Raw genomic sequence first — 20,066 nt, 5'->3', positions numbered from 1 at the left:
AGTACTTTCGTCGACGGCACTAGTCCTGGATATTTCTTGATTGATTGACAACCAGAAATATTAATAGCATTCGACTTCAACTTTGAGACGTCAAGACGGGTTCGGATGATAAAGAGGCCAGAGGAAGTATGGTATAACTGTTGGAATGATCCTGCCACCTCGAACAGTTAATTGGTTTCGGGTTTTCTTAGTTCGTTCGAACAAGCTATTAACAGGTCGAAATCAGGCCAGAGCATCGACTCTTCAATCGAAAGAAACGATAATAATATGCAACTGGAGCTAGGTCAGCGTCGTTCCCGTGACTTTTCGGGATAGTGGCGACGGTTGCGGTTGGTGTGGTTGGCAGTAGTGGTTGGTGGTATGTGGAGACCCGACGGATCTTCTCGCCTGATGGATGCAGTGGAAAAGACGGAACCGGCGTCGAGCAAAAAAGCTTCTTGACCGAATGGACCGGACCTTCGCTAGATTATATAAATATCAAAGCTATAAAACAGAAATGGCGACGGTTTAGTTCGTTCGTTGTTGGTTGTATAAATAGGGCTGTGCAGTCGACGTTAGAGAATTATTCCGCCGTCGTTGAAGGAAGAAGCAAGGAGGCCGCAGGTTTCACCAGCAGAAAACCAGCCGAACAAGCAATAAACAGAAATATGTCAGTAAGTTCGGTAAGAAGTAGGCATAGTAGACTATTTTATGATATCTGCAACTGACAGCTATCCTCTTTTTTTCTGTCTGCTTGAACAGGAACAACCTGGATCCAGAAAAGAAAATAAAAAGAAGAAGAAAAGAAAGAAAGTTGTTCCTGCACCAGACCACAGTCCAAATATGTAGGTACGTAAGTACTGTTCCTGTTCCGTTCCTATCAGTACAGTTGTGTGCCTCTTCCTTTCTTTTTCCTTTTCTCGTTCGGTTCTCCTTGTTGGTCTCATGGATACTCTCGCTGGCCGGAAAGGTTGACATGGAACATTCGACCGGTCATGCTTGCCAAAGGCTTAACCCAGCATCAAGCATCAACTGTAATATTACCAGGCAGATGCTATCGAATAAGTTTATAAACGGTGACCGTGTATCTCTTTCAAACATCAAATTTAAATCTCATGCTGACAACTTTTTTTATTTATTTAAATTTTGGGATCCAAAACTATGTGTCATCCAACAGCCAACAGGTCATATGTATGCATCATAGGTACTCGAATCCGAAAGTCCCCAAAAAGTCTGTATGCACACGCTTAAGCTTCTCCCCCAAACAGGCACTGGTCAGGCACTGTTTATTTCTCAGCTTCAACTCCTCATTGGCTTGATTCTCTGTGCCTGACGCTGCACGTAATCGATCAGAGCTGGTAAAGAAGTACAGGTACCGGTACAAGTTCCGTACCTGACCCGACAGCCTAAAAACCCACTTCGACTCGACTCGACTCGAACCGGCCCACAATGGTAACGTCACCCACTGACCGACCGGTCTGCATGTGTGCTGAAGAATCTAGCCCATCGGATCCACTGTTTTTTCATCAGGTAATTAGTTCCTTCCATAAACCGACGGGTATACATGCATGATATAATAGAATCCTCCAAAATGCTCTTATGCAATATGCCAACTTCGCTGTCAAGAATAATCTCAGGACAGACAGTATGCGCATACGCAACTTTTTTGGCTTTTTTTTTTTTTTTTGCCTCCAACGTTGCAACATTGAGCTCGCATGTCATGTCTTGGAATTCAAAGACAACGAACCAGCCCGTCGCCTGCAAACGGCCAGGAACCTTAAACAGTCCACTGGAACAAGAGCCGATGAGCTTGGCTCCTTTTCCCCCTTCTGCTTACCCCATATCAGTTACTCCATGCTATTACCTTTTAACCTATCACGGTTGAGGTGATCTGGCGACGAGACAACCTTGATATCCTAAGTGTGGTTCAACAGACAGATCCATGGATGGCTAACAACAAGCTCAACAAGATCGTACGGCAATTTGCAACCTCATCCTCCATCTCTTCATCAACTTTCCCTGCTCCAACCGTGCCTCGCCAGCTCCTATCACCCAAAAATATTAACCCAGAGCTTCGTTTCACGTAAATTTGCGAATACCGCGAATATTAATTCTCTCCCAAATAACCCCAGGAACTACAGAGTAGTTTAGCCTCAATATCCTTATTCTTTTCTGCTGCTGGAAAAAAAAAAAAAAAAAAAAAAGATCACAATTCTGCCGCTCCAAACCGGCGAACCGCAAGCGCTAGCCTTACAGTATACTTAGCTAACCCGCATATACCCAAATACCTTCAACCTGCCACAGGGGCGTTTTGTTTCAATCTCTCTTCAAACAAATTTGCAAACAGGATTCTCCTTCTAGAAGGCGAGAATTCTTCGGATTTACTTATAAGCCATTCGCTAGTCTTAATGTTTAAGTTATTTTTATATCAGCATCGTATCCCTTATTACTATAGATAATCAGATTAGTGGTAGGAGTTAGACTGGGCCCTTGCATTCCTGCGATTAATATTCTCCATTCAAAAGGTCTTAAATCTTTATTTTAATTTTTTCGAGAACAAGGTAGGTTTTGGAGAGGATATAGGATGAAAGGAAAGCTTAGCCTCAGGTACCTTCCGTAGAGCCCAGGGGTATTTTGGGAGCTCAAGCTCGAAGCTCGGAGTTATTTTTTTCCAGTTCTAAGCAGCTTGAATTTGAGGCTCATGGACATGTAGACGCACCGCCATATTCTTCGAAACGTGGCTTGCATTTGGATGGTGGCTGATAACGGCTATCGGAAAGTGGCTGATGGGGAAGAAACATTTGCAGAAACAAGCTTGACCTTTTTTATTCCACTCATTACACAGAGAGAGTACTGCCACGGTACTCGAGATACCATTCTCGTGGTTTAGAAAAAGTGAAAAAGAAGCGCCAAGTCTCGCTCTCGCCAAAAAAAAAAAAGAAAAGAAACAAAAAAAAATTAAGCTTCTTGCGACCCGACCAAAGAAAATCTCCAATTCATTTTTTTCTAACTTCCCCACAGCAATCCGGTCCAATTCATCATCATCACCACGGCCGTCGCATACCCAACCAGAAGTTCAGTTCATCATGGTTTCCTTTTCCTGCGAGGTATTGCCATCCTCTTTCTCCCTCTTAAAAGTACTTTTGGACTCAAACTAACAGAACCCCCAGGCGTGCAACGAAACCCTCGCCAAAAAGAAACTCGACCAACATCGCGGTCGCTGTCGACAAGCCGTTTTTACTTGTTTGGATTGTAATAATACGTTTTACGGGACTTCGTATCGGGAACATACCGTATATCTTTTTCTCTCTCTTTTTTCTTGTTTTGGTTAAAACGCTGACATGAGGATAGTCCTGTATCTCCGAGGCACAAAAGTACGAACGAACGGTGTACAGAGGAGAAAAGAAGAAAGGGAAGAAAGGCGGTCAACAGAATGGTGTGAACGGTGGTGGTGCGAAGGTTGAGGTTGTGGCTCCTGTGACCGTGGAAGAGGAGAAGGTCGAGGAGACAGTGCAAGAACCCGTACAAGAAGAGACCATTGAGGTAGAAGCCAAAGAGGAGAAGAAGGAGAAGGAAGATGAAAAAGAAAAGAAGGAGAAGAAGGAGAAGAAGGAGAAGAAAGATAGAAAAGAAAAGAAGGAGAAGAAGGAGAAGAAGGAAAAGAAGGAGAAGGAGAAGGAGGAGAGCAAGGGTGTCGAAGCAGAGGGGTCTGCGCCACAGGAGGAGGATGTTGTGATGAACGATGCTCCCGAAGTAGCTGACGAACCTGCTGTCGAAGAGAAGAAGGAGAAGAAGGAGAAGAAGGAGAAGAAGGAGAAGAAGGAGAAGAAGGAGAAGAAGAGCAAGAAGGAAAAGGTGGACGAGCCCGAGACCGACGGTACTACAGAAGGAGCCGCAGAAGAGTCCAAATCCAACGAGAAGAAGCCGAAGAAGGAAAAGAAGGACAAGAAGAGTAAAAAGGAGAAAGCGGAGGAACCTGCGACCAACAATACCACAGAAGAAGCTGCACGGGAGAAAACTACAGAAGCCGTCGAGGAGTCCAAGTCCGAAAAGAAGAAGGAAAAGAAGGAAAAGAAAGACAAGGAAAAGAAGCCCAAGAAGAAAATCGAGGAGGCCCGTCCTTCCCTAGATAACACCATCACGAAAGACACGACTCCATACCCGAACGGCGGTGCACCATACACCTCCAAGAAACGCAAGCGCGACACCACCGAACCCGAAGACACCCCGGCATCCAAGCAAGTTGTCACCGAGAAGGCCTCGGAAGCAGCTTCAGAGGAAGCACCAGCAGCCAATGGGGGTGAGGGACAATCGGACTTCATCTCCTTCAACGACATCGAAGACACGGAAGAAAATCCCAAGAGCAAGCTCCGGGAACGAAAAACAGAAAAGGATATCCTACGAGAAGAACGTTCCAAGGCTAAAAAAGATAACTACGACAATGCCTACAAGACACTCAAGGCCGAACTCGAAACAAAGTCCTCAGAGCTAGAAATCCCACAACCAAAGAAGTCAAAGTCGAATTCAAAGAGAGAGGCGACCCCGTCGGATGTTAAGCGTGCAGCCAGAGAGATCATGACCAACCCGGTTGTGAAGGTACCTTCACCAAAGGAAGCCAAACTCCTAAAGAAACAACTACGGAGGGAGAAGAGAGTTCTGGCGGCTGCTTGAAAGGAAAGAAGGCCTCACCTAAAAACCCTTACTGCAATCGGTTATCGGCATTTTATTTCGAGCGGAGTGTATTATAGGAAGACTTGTATCATATCTCATACCATATCATATTTCATTTTATTCCGTTTCGTTTTATTCTAAATCTCATTCCGCCACCGGCCGTTGTCCACGACACTCCGACAGGTAATTACAATCACTAACATTGGCTGACAACCCCAAGCAAACGACAAGCCGCCACTGATAACTTCCGGTGCAGGTACAGCTCCCAACGTGCTAACCCTCCAGCGCAGCTACTCCAGGAGCCATTCCGAGCATTGCTTCGGTCTGGGGTGGCACTAGCGAGAATGCGGGGCGGCTGACAGCCAGGTTTGGGAATGGTCAGCTCCGTCATCGGAGTCGTTCAGTCGCAGTTCCGGTACGACACACCAGCTATTTCAATAGCCTCTAACACCCGCCCCGTAGACAACCGAAAGGCGAATGAGCGTCGTCGGAATAAAAAAATTAGGATGTCGCGCAATTGGCCTGGGTTCCGGTCTCCCAAAAGCTATATTAAGCCGGGCGGTTCGTCTGATTTTCTTTTAATCCTTTTCTTGTCTTTGCGGTCGTTAAGTTGCTAGTTACATATAAGCTTCGGTTCATCTCCAACTTTATTCTTTGGAAACCTCACCGATTAATATTGTTATAACGGTGTTCACGCAAAAGGTACACCGTCTGATCGCAAAGGGACCCTTGCAGGATCAATCGGCACCGGCACCACCACCGCTTTCCGGGAAGTTGTCAAAAACCAGTTGCATAAAAGCCACAGCCGTCTACAAATATCATAGAAACGATGGTTTGGCCACCAGAACCCACCTCAGAATTCGGTATGTAATCCCCAATCTTAAGACGTAGTACTATATTATCCACGATAACTGACCTTTTCCTACCAGACTGGAGCAAGATCGGGTTCGCAATCACCGAAGGTATATATATTTCTTCGCAGAAAAGCGTCTTCGAAAACCAATTGCTGATAGAATATGTGTCCCGCAGTCGCCGGCCATGTCGAGACCTACTATAGCAGGAAGGAGGGCAAGTGGACGGAACCTCAATGGATCACAGACCCATACGTTAAGATCCACGGCTTGGCTCCCGGCATGAACTATGGTATGCCATTTAGACTCGATCCATCTCGGGGATGAAATGTATACTAACGGTTTGTCTAGGCCAACAATGCTACGAAGGCCTCAAAGGTGACCCCGACACCCCACCGCCCCCAACCAATATCATATTAACGTTAAAATACAGCCTTCCGCCAAAAGGACGGTCAAATCCGCATCTTCAGGCCCGAACAAAACGCCCTTCGCATGCAACACTCCGCCTCCTTCATCTGCCTCCCCGAACCCCCCGTCGAGCACTTCCTGAAATGCGTTCACCTCGCCGTCGCCAACAACGCCGCCTACGTCCCACCGTACGGTCTAGGCGCGGGGATGTACATCCGCCCCCTCCTCTTCGCCACGGGTGAACAATTGGGTCTTAACCCACCAACCGACAAGTACACACTTTTCGTCTACGTTATCCCCACGGGCGTTTACCACGGAACGCATCCCATCGATGCTTTGATCCTTGATGACTTTGATCGTGCGGCGCCGCAGGGAACGGGGAGTGCCAAGGTTGGAGGGAATTATGCACCCGTGTTTAAACATGCGGAGAAGGCGAAGCAGATGGGGTATGGGATCACGTTGCATTTGGATGCTAAGATAAGTTTCCCTCAACCTTCACTCCGGTTCGAAAGGTAAAGGCTGACGGACTTAGCACAACAGAACGCATATCGAAGAATTCAGCACATCGGGGTTCATCGGTATGATCCACGAGAACAAGGAAACCGGAGAGCCAGCAAAGATTGTAGTCCCGCAAAGCAACAGCGTTATCAGCAGTGTTACAGTAAACAGCTGTATTGAAATCGCAAAGTTCTTTGGGTGGAACGTTGAGTTCAGACCCGTAGGTTACCCCTCCGGTGACTTTCCTAGAGCCATAACGGAAGAGAAATCCTAACATACGTACTAAAAGGTCCACTACGACGAACTCCCCACCTTCAACGAAGTCGTGGCCGCCGGTACCGCAGCCGCATTAGTCCCAATCAAGAGTATAACACAGCTTAGCAAGGATGCTAAATTCGAATATTTGACAGGAGACGAGCCCGGGTAGGTTTATTTCTCCGAAAACAATACAAAAACGAAGACGAAAAAAAAAAAAAAAAAAAAAAAATGTATACGTAGACGTTTCAGCCTAGCTAACATATTTGGTGGTTTTAACAGTCCAATGATGAAGGAGCTCGTCAGAGTGCTCAAGGGCGTCCAGCAAGGAAACGAGCCGGATACCTTCGGGTGGTGTCAACTTGTTTCGGATCCTAATGCTACCAGCAATGGCCATTGATGCATATAATGGCGTTGGGGCACTATTCAAGGATTTATAACTTTGGGGGCGGGGCAACGTAATATGGGGTTATGTATGTACGATATGAACGACGACTTGAGCTTTTGCATTGAACTCCCTCGAGATATCAACATCGATATCAGTCTCTAAAAAAGAGAAAACAAAATGATACAGACAAAATGTAGTTTCCTTCCTCTTCCTAACCAAAAAGGAACAAATATGATGTCTCCTACGATAGAGTAGATAATATCACCGTGCATATTATACCCCTCCCAAAACTGACAGCTCGACAGAAATGTTAAAGTGCATACATCCCGTCCGGAATAAACTCAACTTTTCCAATTCAAAACCTCATTTTGATTCAAACTGTGGTACCTTTTGCGTTGTTATAAGACCTCGGGCATTTGTCCTTCCTCAATCCAAAATCCCTCTCGCACTAAAAAAGCCAGCCACCCGGAGAATAAAGAGAGAGAGAAAAAAAAAAATCTTAACCATGTCAACCTCTTCCCCCGTTACATTCACAAATAAGCCGGACGAATTGTTCGTCGGAAAACATGTCAAGTATATCCAGTCCTTAGATACGGTATGTCCTTAACACTTTATATCACTGCTTGCGATGAAATTTGTCAGACTAATATACCGGTGAACCGGGCAGTAGCGTAAAGATGAATTCGAATATTGGTTAACGGAGCATCTGCGCCTGAGTAAGTTACCCGTTCGCACTCACACCCGTTCGGACTTATCTGACGAGAGTGTGATATATCAGATGGCGTATACTGGGGTCTCACCGCCCTCCACCTGCTAAACCACCCCACCGCCCTCCCCCGCGACGAAACCATCAACTTCGTCAAAAGCTGCCAACACCCATCCGGTGGTTTCGGCGCCCACCCAGACCACGATGCACACCTCCTCTACACCCTCTCCGCGATTCAAATACTCGCCATGGTAGATGCCCTCGACGCTGTTGATACAGCCGCGACGGTAACTTATGTTGCCGGGTTACAAAAGCCGTCTGGGGTATTTGCTGGTGACGAATGGGGAGAAGAGGATACGAGGTTTGTGTATACGGGGTTGCAGACGTTGAAGATACTGGGGAGGTTGGATGCTGTCGATGTTGAGAAGGCGGTGGGGTTTGTGCTTGCTTGTCAGAATTATGATGGTGGGTTTGGGGTTGTGCCTGGGGCGGAGAGTCATAGCGGGCAGAGTATGTCTTTGTTTCCCCTTTCTTCTTCTTCTTTCTTTCTTTTATCTCTCGTTTGGGGTACGGTGGGGGTGGTACTGACTACGGGGGTAGTATTTACGTGCCTCGGTGTCCTCAGCTTAACGAATACGCTCGACAGGCTGTCGCCTGCGTCGAAAGACCAAGTAGCAGGCTGGCTCGCCCAACGCCAGCTCCCCAACGGCGGCCTCAACGGCCGTCCGGAGAAACTGGAAGATGTGTGTTATAGCTGGTGGGTCCTCTCCAGCCTGGCCATGCTGGGTAAGCTCCATTGGATCGATCAGAATAAATTGGTCGGATGGATCCTGAGCTGTCAGGATGAAGTCAGAGGGGGGTTTGCGGATAGGAAGGGGAATGCTGTGGATGTTTTTCATACGGTGTTTGCGCTTTGCGGGTTGAGCCTTGTTGGGTGGGGTGGGTTGAAGGAGGTGGATCCGGTTTAGTAAGTTCTTTTGCCTTTATTTTATGGATTGACGAAGTGGGGTTTCGCTGACCTTGTGGGATAGTTGTATGCCAGTCGAGACTACCAAACGGTTGTTTGGGGCCAAGTGAATGATATGAATGATATGATATGCTTCCCGACCTCAGACTGTTCCGTTCTTTTCTTTCGTGATATTTACATACGAACCAATGGCCTTTGTTCCCAAGGGCGTCGGTTTCGTTCTTTTGTTTTCTCTTGATATCTAATAACCCTCATATCGCGAAAAACATATGATAGAGGACTACAAATCGAGAGTAGAGGAAGCCATGATACTATTTATAAGCCGGATCAAATACCCCTTTCTCACCCACGCTGAAAAGGCAAGGGGTGGGAGAGATTTGATGCGACCCGACAGTCTTTTATACATATATCTATAGGTTATACGAGGATGGATGAAAAATACAATGGACTTTTAAATTTCTTTTCAGAATCCCTTCTATAACGCCCGAAAATGAACACCACCGTCACTATCGTAAACCTCTCATAAAGATACCTATCGTACATAAATCTTCCTCCCACCCCCACCGCAAACAGATAATCCTTCGGGTTGGCTAGAATTGGAACCTAACGCCTGCGATTCTTGTACCCGGAACCCGATGAAGAAGAAGCCGCAGCAGCATTCCTCTCATTCTTCTTCTGCTGCCTTTCATTCTTCTTGACCCTCTCCACCCTCTCCGCTCGACTCAAACTCCTCGGGTTGGCATTGACGTCCTCCTGTTTCCTCTCATCAACCTCAACAGCCCAATCATCCTCCCCACCCTTATTACTACCCTTATACCCCCACTTGGGAACCCACTCTCCCGTAGCCTCATCGTATACCATCTTCCCATCCTTAGCTTTCGCCGCAATTCCCTTCTTCTTTGCAAATTTCTCCCACGTGGTGAGTTCCTTTGCCTTGGGGATTGGTTTTTCACGGGGTAAGGTTGTGATCGGATCGGGGAGGGTGGCGTAGACGCCGTCCTGGGTGGATCTTAGGGGGACGGTGGTGAGGATTTGGTTTATGAGGAGCTGGGCGGCGTCTCGGGCTGTGGTGTGCAGGGTTTGTTCGAGGGTTGAAGGGGAGAGGGGGGGAGGGGGTTAGAGTCGAAGACGGTGAGGTGGCCGAGGTCATACGTTAGGGGGATCGGTTTGGTGACTGTGACGGAGCTGTTTATTATAATTATATTAGCTATTATTTCTGTCGCTCGCCATGGGAAGTACTTGCAGTCTTTGAGGCTCATCGACCTCCATTTCTGTAGACATCTTTGATATTATGATAGTAATAGGGAGTAACCAGTAGATGAGGTTATCGATATCGACGTCGATGAGGTTTGAGAGATGGAAGAAAGCAGAAGAAGCTGTCGCGAGAAAAACTCAAAGGGAAGTTTTTTGCAGGGATTCTTTCGGTCCCAGCGAAATTTTAGTATGCAAAGAAAAAAAACCTAACAACGTCCAACGCAGGTTCACGTTGCTCTCTCTTATCGACCTCCAACTTCGAGATAATATTTTAAAAGGGATCGGGGACTTCGACAAGGGGATCTCGGGAGCTAGGGACTCGGTTCGAGGATACTATTCGGGAGGAGAAGAGTAGTAATTATAAGGAGAGGAGACGGCAATGGATAGTTTATAGGACGACTACTCGGACACCCCTCCTCGACTGATATCAGATACCCCCCCCCACTATTACCCATCAAGATACGATCGCAATGGCTTCCTCCGCTTGTTGGAGATGCACCGGTCGTTCTCTCCTCCAATCATCCACTCGTTCGCGATCATGCTCAGCCACTCGCCTCGCCCGTCCGGTCATCCTCCCGTCTTCTTCATCGTCAACAGTCGATACGAGATCATTCCACACCACACCACCCACCCCCGCCGGCCAAAAAGGTGGCAACGTCCGTAAACCCCAAGTCAACAAACCCTTAAACCTAAAATCCAAAAAGAAAACCGTCACATCCGTCAAAAAGCCCGAAGTCGGGTACCGTCGTGCCCTAAGAAAAGCCATCGTTCTATCAAACCCCAATGCTCCAAACCTCGAGCTTCCGGAACTTACCAGCGAGGTTCTGGCTGATACGGAGTCCGTTGGGAAAGTTTTTGCCATCAATATGGAGGATTTGGAGAAGATGAGGGCTTTGGAGGCTTTTCAGAAACGACAGGGGTGGCAGTTCTTTTATAGACCGACGACGTTTGTTAGGAACGAGAGCGTGGGGATTGCGAGAGCCATGGAGAGCGTGGAGAGGTATAACGGTGAAGCTTCTGAAGGAAAGCCTCCATCCGATTCTACTACTGCTTCTACCACGAAGGATGCAAAGACTATATCGGAAGCCTCCGACATAGTCGACGAGGCAGAACCCACCATTGCCGGCGGTGAAGCCGCAGAAGGAGACCTCGCAGCCGCAGAAACGAAAGCCTCGATGACAATAAACACTCTAGAATCCGGCCTCGCCGCCGTTAAGGAAGAAATCGCAGGTATCGAACTCAACCTCGAAGAACTCTCATCTGCTGAAAACGCAGACGGAAAGGCAACCGGCAAAGCCATCACTCAACTCCTTCGTCGCAAAGAACATTTGGAACGTGTGATCCGTCGAGTCACCCCCGTTATCAATTACCACGTCAACCAAGAGGAACGAAAAGTCCGCCGTGCATTGAATAAAAAGGAACCTCCACAGACGCTTGAAGACTTCGAAGCTCTCATCGCACAAGAAGAAAAAAGACAGCAGAAACTTAAAATCAAGAGGGAGGAATGGGCAAAGCTGAAAAGGGAAGCACAAGAAAAAGTCTCCCGTCAAGCTGCAAACTATGTCATCACCGGTGGCAGCGGAACCGGAAAGAGTATTCTCCTTTTCCAAGCCGTCGTCAACGCTATCAGACGCAAATGGATCGTTATGACCCTTCCGAATGCCCACGATATCGTCATCGGTACTACTTCGTACGAAATCCATCCCGAAACCGGCCGTTATGTTCAACGTGATTACCTTGCCAAACTCCTCAGCAGGATCGGAAGAGCGAACGCACCAGCCTTGTCAGGATATAAGACCCCCGAAGCCGTTCACTTCTCAGGCATCGATGTTGCTGCTGGCAGTCCCTTGACTGCGATTGTCAATCATGGATCTGCCGGACCTGAGCATTCCTATGAAGCGTTTATGGCTCTGTTGGCAGAATTGGAGAAACCGGGAGCGTAAGTTTACTCCTTTACCATAATACTAATAACGCAGAGTGCTAATTTCTGTTCCAAACAACCATAGCCCACCCGTTCTCTTCACAATGGATAATCTGGACTACGCAACCCGAAAGGGAACCGCCTACAAAGACCCAGAATACAAAGACGTCCACCCAGCCGACCTCGACATCGTCCACACCTTCTTCGAATACCTCTCCGGACGTCGTAAATTCGTAAGTTTGTTCCAACCATAACCTTACCTCTTCCCACGTATACATCCAACATCAACTAACACTCTCCCCACAGTCCCGCCAAATGGTAATCGCCGCCACAACCTCAGAAATCTACCCGAACCCTTCCCTCTACGAAACCCTAAACGGCACGCCCCTCCCCGGAATCGGAAAATACGACCACAGAATCCCCTCTTCAATCGGTAGCTTCGCCAAAACAATCACCCTCCGCGGTCTCAACAGAGAACACACAAAACTCCTCCTAGAATTCTACAAATCCGCGGGTCTGTGGGATTACTCCTGGGAACGTTCGGTACCCACGAACCTAGCGTTAGAAGCAGCGGGTATCACCGAAGAAGATTATAAACGACTCAAGGGAATGTTTGATTGGGATGCCGCCTCTTTGGCGCCTGTTGAAGAAGGTGCTGAGGGGGCTGCTGAGGGGGCTGATACTTCGTTGGCGGATGTGCAGAAGGCGTTGGTTATCGGGGAGGTTGCGAAGGAGGAAGGGAGGGCTTTTGAGGTACAGAGGATGATGGAGGTGTTTAAGAATAAACCGTTGACGGAGCACGAGGTTGTTGAGAAGCATATATTGACTGGTGGGGTGCCGAGGCAGTTGATGAAGGCTTGTTTGAGGGTGAAGGGGAGTTTGAATATGTAGTTGGTAAGAAAGATGGTATTTATGGCTGTAAATAGTGTAGAGGACAGAAATTTGTGTGTATATTTTTCGTGTATAAAGAGACTTTACTATTCAGAAAAGATATCTATGCTTTGGTGGATGAAAAATGCTATACTTATATACATATCGATCTTTGGTCTCCATCGATACGACATTGGATGTTAATATCCATCGTATGGGTTCTTAGCCATATAGTACTTGCGGGTGTATAGACCATGCGCCGTTTCGAAGCTTGCTCGAATCGAGGTTTCCGGAGCTCGCGGGCTTGCATTACGCATAGAAGACCTGCAGCCTGCAGAAGCCAGTCGGACCCGCGCACCCCTCTACTAATCATGATTGACCGAACGGTTTTTGCACTCGCATATACGATTGGCATAGCTTTGGGTTTTAATATCAACGGGATGTTTACATTTAAAAATTTATAAAAGAAAGAAAGAAGGAAGGAAAGAGAACCGAGCGGAGAATCTGCTTTCGACAAAAGCTTTTACATTACTCTTCATATAGCCGAAGCTGTACTTATAATTTAGCAACAGAGTTAGATAGGAAGAAGAGGAGGAACAAAAAAAAAGTATTACATTTTTTGTTTTTTAATAAAAATTCATCTATGACTCAAGGCTGTTTTAAAGAAAAAAAGACAGAGAATGATACGCCTTCCTCCATACCCGCTACCGTTTACTTTTTTGTGCTTGCTAACTATGGATAATCGATTGGTGACGATGAATTGATTGATGCGAATGTTGGTTTTAAAAGTAATTTTTTTGAACAAGAATTGTGTACGAACGCTGTGCCTGGCCCAGGCTTCCGAAACCGGGGCGGGGGGGCGTAAGCAAGCTATGGTAAGTTAAAATCGCAGTGGGAAAGCTGCGGTTAACCCATGGCAGTATGAAGGATCATTACATGACAACTACAGTAAATGGTTTCTTAGGACCGAAAAAGAAGAGAAAGGGGGCCAGGACGGGCCATCGAAAAGAAGTAAAAAGGGAAGGAAAAAAAAGGGGGTGACGAATTAAGAAGGGGACGAAAAAAAAAAGATGTATCATAGAAAGGGAAAGGAGACTTGGAAAAGGAAATTCCCCGAGTTGCGCCGCCGTAATAGTAAGACAACATGAAAAAAAGAAGTAAAGCTGAGAAGCCGAAGATGGTGACCAGATAGAAAGAACTGGCGGTGAATAATAAGAAAGGATGACCGTGGGATATCACTAACAGAAATGAGGTGAGAATTCACAGCAATGCCCGCAGGAAAAGAACAAAAAAAGGCTATCATGTGTAAGGGCAAAGGAAACAAAGAGAAGGTTAGACGCTAGTAATGCAATGCACTGTGGAAAGCAGTCGGACTAGGTATATATATCGCTAAGGAGTCTATGTATGTAGGATTGGTGCTTGTCGTAATTAGTGTGGGTTTCGAGGGGTTTGTTGAAGCTCAGTCGAGAGCCAGTCTTGCGAAATGCTTGCTCCAGATCCAGCCGAAATCTTGGCCTTTGTCATCTTGGTTTCTTGCTAACCAGTATTCGCCCTTAGCGCCGATGACATCGAAAATCTAAAAATATCAATTAGCATGTAAATTACCGAGATTTATAGGACTCAGAGTCTGTTAACTAACCTCGCCTTGATCGTAGGTCAAGTAGGGAAAACCGGAATCTCGCTTGGCATCTGCTTCCTTGCTCGCATGATAGGCGTAGATGCTGGCGCAAAGCCACAAAACGGGATGTCCTTTCACCATTCGACCTGTGTTAGGGGTGGTGCTTGCGTCTGCGGTAGTTGGACGAGATGGGTTAGGCGAGCCTGCGTCGACGGTATGGAACGCATTGAGGGTATGAGTTTGTGGTGCGGATGCTACGCTTGGAGCGACCGAATGTGTGGAGTATGTTGGTGAGAGGCCAGGGCTGTGCGCTTGTGCTGGGACGCTGGCACTGCTAAGGGCACGGATGGGTGGTGGTGGAGGGGCCCGTGTCGGTGGGATGTTGAAAGCTGATGCAGCTCGCCCTCTTTGGGCGGCTTGGACAGAAGCTACTGCACCTGGTAGAATTGGAAGAGCATGACCGAGCGAGGCGGCTACCAAAGCTGAACCAGGGCTGTAGGAGCCAGAGTGCCTATGGGATGAGGCGTTACCGCCGAGGCTACTACGTCCAAAGGTCGAAGGGTTCGGTGACGGGGTGGCACCATCAGCTGTTGGAGACCTATAGAGCGAGTGGGAGCTTAAGGATGAAGTTTCTGGGTTTGACGAGGATGAGCCCTGAGAATATATCGAATATGTCCTCCACATATTTGCGTTTGTGTTTGTGATGGTTAGCGACTCGACAACTGATTCGACTTTAGTAAAATCGGATTTGTAAACTTCGATAATGTCGGAAAAGTTGGAAGGGATATCTAGAGGGTCAAGCAATTCCTCGAGTCGAGAAGCCAGGTACTTATCCCAGACGCTGCATAGTTCTGCAAAGTTGGCCAATACGGCGTCAAGAAGGTTCTCAACCATGGTGTGTAGCTTAGGAAGCTCGTCTAACAGCGTGTCATTGATTGTGACATAAGCATCAGCCAGTTCCTGGGTCTTTTTGTCGATTTTGTCGCCCTTCTCTTTCATGGCTTGATATCGGGAATAGTCTACCAATTTCTTCTCACGTTTTTGCATAACCTTGTTGGTGTTCTCACACAGTTTCTGAATGGTCTCTATCGGCGTGATAACATGTCGTTTGATGCGGATCCGCTATGCTATATTAGTACGCGCAATGTGGATCGTCTAGTGGAGACGGAGAAACTTACGTGGTCTAAAAGTGCGACTTCCTTCATTTCTTTCGTGCGCTTGGTAAAAGTTTGCCATCTCTCCTCATACTCCTTGAATCTTGTTGGACTACAAGAAGCAAATTCCTCAAACTTCGCCGCCATTGCGTTGAGGGTCTCCATATTGACAGCGACTGCGTTGACATATTCGTCAATTTTTTCAAGCAGTGGTTTCAATTTTGCTGCTTGAATGTGGAACTTTTCTACTGCTGTCGTATACCGGGTATCGGTGGGCAAATCTGTCGAAAGCCCAACGGTCTGGCGAAGTTTCTCTGCTCTACGCTGCCATCCCTTAGTTAAGCCGTGTCGAATATCATTATCGCCTTTCCGTCGGGGCCCGACTAATTTGTCTATCATATCCTTTCGTTTCTTAGACTCATTGATCCTTTCGGTAACGATACGGACTTCCTTTTTAACCGACTCAATTGCTTCTCGATCAGGATGACCCACGGGCGTACAGTCGAGAATCTGGTCGAGAAGCAGCGGGTATTTGAGGAGACGCTGAACGGGTTTGATAAGCAGGGATTCTAGAGACCATGCATGCGTTAAATCATCGGCTACAACTTTGCATTCCTGTAACACTCATTAGTCTCTATCATTCGCAATTAAGGTGGATTTTACTAACTTTCAACCAAATTGCAATTCCTCTAACTTGTTCCAAAGCCTGCAGTTTACTGACAGCAGCCTCGTGGTTTTTGCAATAGTCTCCAAAGACCCTCTCCAGATTTGGTAGTGCTTGCGCAAATGCTTCTCCAACCCATGTTTGGGAATCTGCTTCCTGTGAAACCTCTGCCTCTGGTTCGGCGTTCCCATCGTTAATGTCGATCTGAGATCCGGATGGTGTTTTTGGCTGTTTGCTCGGTACGTAGACGGCGGCCACGGCGGCTTTGAGGGTATCGAGAAACCCACGAGAGAATGCGACTACCGCGTGTGTATTACCAAATAGAACCCGGATGTCTTCTGGTCTCAAATCATCACATGCGTCTGCGGTTCCTTTATAGATCTCCTCCGTAACTGTCATATCCTGAAAGAAAGTCTTCTCGGTATCGATAAGCTCCCGGAGCAAAAAGCGGCGTTTGGTCAGCATCTTCTTCTCGACAGCCTGGGCGTCCGGGGTTTGCGGCTCCTGGGTAGAAACGAACGAGCCGGTATTGGTGATGACCGATGTATTCGGCGACGTCTCAGGATATACCAAAGTTGCTGATTGTCTTGTCTGCGAAGATCGATCCGATGGCGCTTCGTCGGAATATTCGCTGGATGGTGAATGATCTGAACCTTCGGGGGCATCGTCCTGTGCAACTAGATGCAAAGAATTCGTAGAGTTGATGCTTATCGGGCTTTCATAGACCTCTTGATGTGGCAGAACAGGTGGTTTAGAAATTCGAAGTGGTTCGACGTTTTCCGAAGATGAGCTAGCGCGGCGTGAAGCGATTGTTTTGGGTGGCGGCGGTGGCATGACATCAGAGGCCACCGACTTAATAGAAGAAGCATGTTTGGGGCTGAAGACGAAATCTTTAGGAGGTGGTGTTGGCGGAGTGTCAGCACTTATAGGTCTCTCCCTGTCCATTATTTTCCGGCTGAAGCTGCCATTCGGGGCTAGGCCGGAACTGGTACTATAGCTGGTCATTGTACCATCAGTGGCCCAGCTTTCCCGCGGCGGGTTACCTTCAAATTCGCCAATCGAAGGCTGGGGCGTCCAATAGTCGTTTGGATCCACCGACCTACTGCGGACCGAAGAATTAACTGTCGATGCAGAGTATCGATAAGTTCCTTCGATGTGGACGTACCCGCCGCCTTCATTCCTTTCGGGCTCGGCATCCAAAGTATACTCCTTGTCGTGCAATTCATATCGGTTCACAGTTTTGCCTTTGCTATCCGTGGGTTCTTCGTATTCTGCTGGTGATTCGGGCTCGACAAATCTCATAAGCTCCTGCTTGCGTCGCCTAACCAGAGAGAGCTCTTCCTGTTCTTTGTAAAAAGTATCGATCATGCTCTCTCCACTTGTAGATAGGGGGCGATACTTCCACATAATCTGCCCCAGCGAATCCGGCGGCGCCAGGTGTGGCGAGGCGGACCATGATGATTGTTTCTTGTGGGAGTATCCCCGGGGTGTCGTGTCATTGTCCAAGAGAGGTGAGCCGTTCTTTGGAGTAACTGGTGTCGAAAGTCGGTTTTTAAGTTTCAATTCTCGGTCCTGTTCTATTTCCTTCCGTCTTCGCTTTTCATCTTCCACGGCTTTCTCCCAGCTATCACTTCGAGCGGACGGCGAACCTTGTATCGGAGACAACGACCTTCGGAATAACAGCTCCTCGTGAAATGCATCGGGTTCAGACGGCTCAGGGGATCTATGGCCAGGAATAAGTAGCTTGGGGTGAACTCTAGGAGACTCTGAGATTGCCTCGTGGGAAACACGCACTTCGACGATAGGCGATGCCACAAGCGTAGCAGTGGCAGACTGATCGTCGACCTCGGTAAACATTTGTCGGGAGGATGGCCGACTGCTGGTCGTCGATCCGTCATGCGGAGCTGAAAGCGAGGCGGCCGATGATCGTTTGTAAGATTCTAGTTTTTCGGGCACCCTGGGTGACCTTGGCGAGGAGCGGCCAGCTGAAAACGGCCGCTCAGGCAACCCGGATACTGGTATTTGCGTGGAATTTTCATTTTCAGGAGCCGGCGTGGTTTGCGTTATTTGATAATTTTGAACATTTATTAACGATGTATCGGTGAATTCTGGAACCTGGGGGTCGGAAATAGGCTCATTTAACTCTGTTTGCTCGATTGCCTCGTTCGGTTCTGACGTCGTTACACCATCGCCAAAGTCAAGGCCCAGGCCGATTGGAGGCTGCGACGTCGGACTTATATTATCCTCATCCAATCTAGCAGCTACGGCAGTTGCTGCTTTCTTGGCCTCGGCTTCCTGTTGCTTCCTCTTCGCGGCCGCCTCCCTTTCTTTCTTCTGATGGGCTCTGTTCCGTTCTTCTCGTTCCTTTTCCATCCGGTCGTTGAATGCGCTAGCGATCATTTTTCGACGGGCCGCAAAATCAATGGTTCCCAACTCTGGAATCTTCTTCTTTGGCTTGTCGTCCTTAGCGGTCGATGCCGCAGGGCGCGTGGCTCGTCCGTTCATTTTGACAGAAGTCGAGGAAGATTCCGTCATTCCAGAGCGTGTTTGAGGAGCATTCTTTACTGCTGCAACGGGCAACCGAGGTCTTGAAGATCGTAAAGCAGGGGACTTTTGTTGAGATTCCGGTGCTTTTATATAAGCGTTCAATGAGGGTGACTTTAAGGGGCCTGTTTTCCCATTCGAGCTGGTCCTGGTATTAATCGGCTTCGGTAGAGAGGATCTCGAACCAGGTGTCGTTGTTGACGAAGTCGTGGTGCGGCTCGTGGAACTCGAAGGTGGTCTGGAACGTTTTTTGGTTTCGGTGGGAGATATCGGTGACACCGGCGGAGTGGAATTGTCACCAGTCGTTGTCGTCAGAGTTAGGGATTTTGATTTCGTCGTTTTTGGACCAGTTGGCTTCGAATCCGTGTCAGAGGGTGCTGTTCCAATCGAATCCGCTGGCGTTGCACTTCTAACGCTAGGGTCGGTGGCAGATCGGGTAGCGGTTTTTCGTCCCCTTTGCTGGGAACTTGTACTCGACCCGGAATTCCTACGATCTCTTCCAGTTTTTGGGGGATTCAGAGGAGGCTTCGAGGCAGTTTTCACAGTTGAACGAGCAGTAGAAGAGGCAGGCTTCACAGTTGAGGCTAGCTTACTCGGCGGATGTGTTGCCAACGAAGATTTAGACCTTATAGGAGTAGGGGAAGCACAACGACTGCTTGATATGCTTGCACTTCGAGGTTTTGGTAGGGGTAAGGATTCGTCGGGTTGGTCATTAAATCGTTTGATGATATCTTGAAAGGAAGGTTTCGATTGCAGACGGGAAGAAGGAGCGGTAGAGGGTGGTTCAAGGGTTTTCCGAGGGGCTGTTTTCCTACCTAAGTCTCGTTGACTTGCACTTGCCGAACGTTGGCTTCGTTTAATGTCGTTCAGTTGTGCGGTACTCTTCAGGGTAGCATGTGAGGTTGAAGTTGAACGTTGTTTGGCAGCGGATATTCGGGATACACTCTGCACGGTTTGTGAAGAAGAAGAAGTCGGAGATATAGCTGAAGATGCCTCCGGATCATCGGAAGGAGCACTGGTAGTTGGTGAGATGTCTGTGGACAGAGCAAGATTGGACATGGCCCCATTCATATGGGGCGCCGGACTTTCGTCCTTTGCAGATGCCGTCACACCAGACGACATCTGGTCGGGCAGGCATTAGTCGTGAAGTGCAGAGGCGTGTTGGAATGCAGCTTGAGCTGCTGCTGCTGCTTTTAGCAGGGTAAGACAGGGCTTAGCAAAGCAAGGCAAGTAAATAAGTTGCGGAGCAGTTGGCTGGCCCGGGTAATCAAGGGAAAGAGTGGCACGAATGTGAACAAAAGCACGATAGCGGGGTGTA

The 20,066-nt window shown here is 48.0% G+C and overlaps 6 protein-coding genes across 6 annotated transcripts; 4 read left to right on the top strand and 2 right to left on the bottom strand.

The window, feature by feature from the left end:
* Positions 1-3,065: 3,065 nt before the first annotated feature.
* Positions 3,066-4,650, top strand: DFL_008915 (uncharacterized protein; the record flags this gene model as incomplete). The annotated part of the gene is made up of 3 exons (XM_067638720.1): positions 3,066-3,086; positions 3,150-3,272; positions 3,331-4,650. 3 exons carry the CDS (start codon positions 3,066-3,068, stop codon positions 4,648-4,650), a joined length of 1,464 nt encoding a protein of 487 aa, XP_067486581.1.
* An 829-nt stretch (positions 4,651-5,479) lies between these two features.
* DFL_008914 (uncharacterized protein) lies at positions 5,480-7,062 on the top strand (the record flags this gene model as incomplete). The annotated part of the gene is made up of 8 exons (XM_067638719.1): positions 5,480-5,513; positions 5,580-5,612; positions 5,680-5,793; positions 5,853-5,879; positions 5,935-6,355; positions 6,450-6,627; positions 6,697-6,830; positions 6,945-7,062. The coding sequence occupies 8 exons, from the start codon at positions 5,480-5,482 to the stop codon at positions 7,060-7,062; spliced, it is 1,059 nt and encodes a 352-aa protein (XP_067486580.1).
* A 493-nt stretch (positions 7,063-7,555) lies between these two features.
* DFL_008913 (uncharacterized protein) lies at positions 7,556-8,833 on the top strand (the record flags this gene model as incomplete). The annotated part of the gene is made up of 5 exons (XM_067638718.1): positions 7,556-7,645; positions 7,721-7,766; positions 7,829-8,266; positions 8,357-8,723; positions 8,788-8,833. The coding sequence occupies 5 exons, from the start codon at positions 7,556-7,558 to the stop codon at positions 8,831-8,833; spliced, it is 987 nt and encodes a 328-aa protein (XP_067486579.1).
* A 493-nt stretch (positions 8,834-9,326) lies between these two features.
* Positions 9,327-10,004, bottom strand: DFL_008912 (uncharacterized protein; the record flags this gene model as incomplete). The annotated part of the gene is made up of 3 exons (XM_067638717.1): positions 9,327-9,787; positions 9,899-9,908; positions 9,963-10,004. 3 exons carry the CDS (start codon positions 10,002-10,004, stop codon positions 9,327-9,329), a joined length of 513 nt encoding a protein of 170 aa, XP_067486578.1.
* Positions 10,005-10,447: 443 nt separating this feature from the next.
* DFL_008911 (mitochondrial 37S ribosomal mS29 domain-containing protein) lies at positions 10,448-12,789 on the top strand (the record flags this gene model as incomplete). The annotated part of the gene is made up of 3 exons (XM_067638716.1): positions 10,448-11,916; positions 11,984-12,131; positions 12,205-12,789. 3 exons carry the CDS (start codon positions 10,448-10,450, stop codon positions 12,787-12,789), a joined length of 2,202 nt encoding a protein of 733 aa, XP_067486577.1.
* Positions 12,790-14,227: 1,438 nt separating this feature from the next.
* Positions 14,228-19,870, bottom strand: DFL_008910 (uncharacterized protein; the record flags this gene model as incomplete). Its single annotated transcript, XM_067638715.1, has 4 exons — positions 14,228-14,344; positions 14,408-15,508; positions 15,565-16,155; positions 16,208-19,870. 4 exons carry the CDS (start codon positions 19,868-19,870, stop codon positions 14,228-14,230), a joined length of 5,472 nt encoding a protein of 1,823 aa, XP_067486576.1.
* Between the last annotated feature and the right edge of the window lie 196 nt (positions 19,871-20,066).

Source organism: Arthrobotrys flagrans, assembly GCF_004000055.1.
Source record: "Arthrobotrys flagrans strain CBS H-5679 chromosome Unknown unitig_1, whole genome shotgun sequence".
Lineage (NCBI taxonomy): Eukaryota > Fungi > Ascomycota > Orbiliomycetes > Orbiliales > Orbiliaceae > Arthrobotrys > Arthrobotrys flagrans.
Note: the sequence above shows the minus strand (reverse complement) of the source record. Positions and strands in the feature narration are given on the sequence as shown.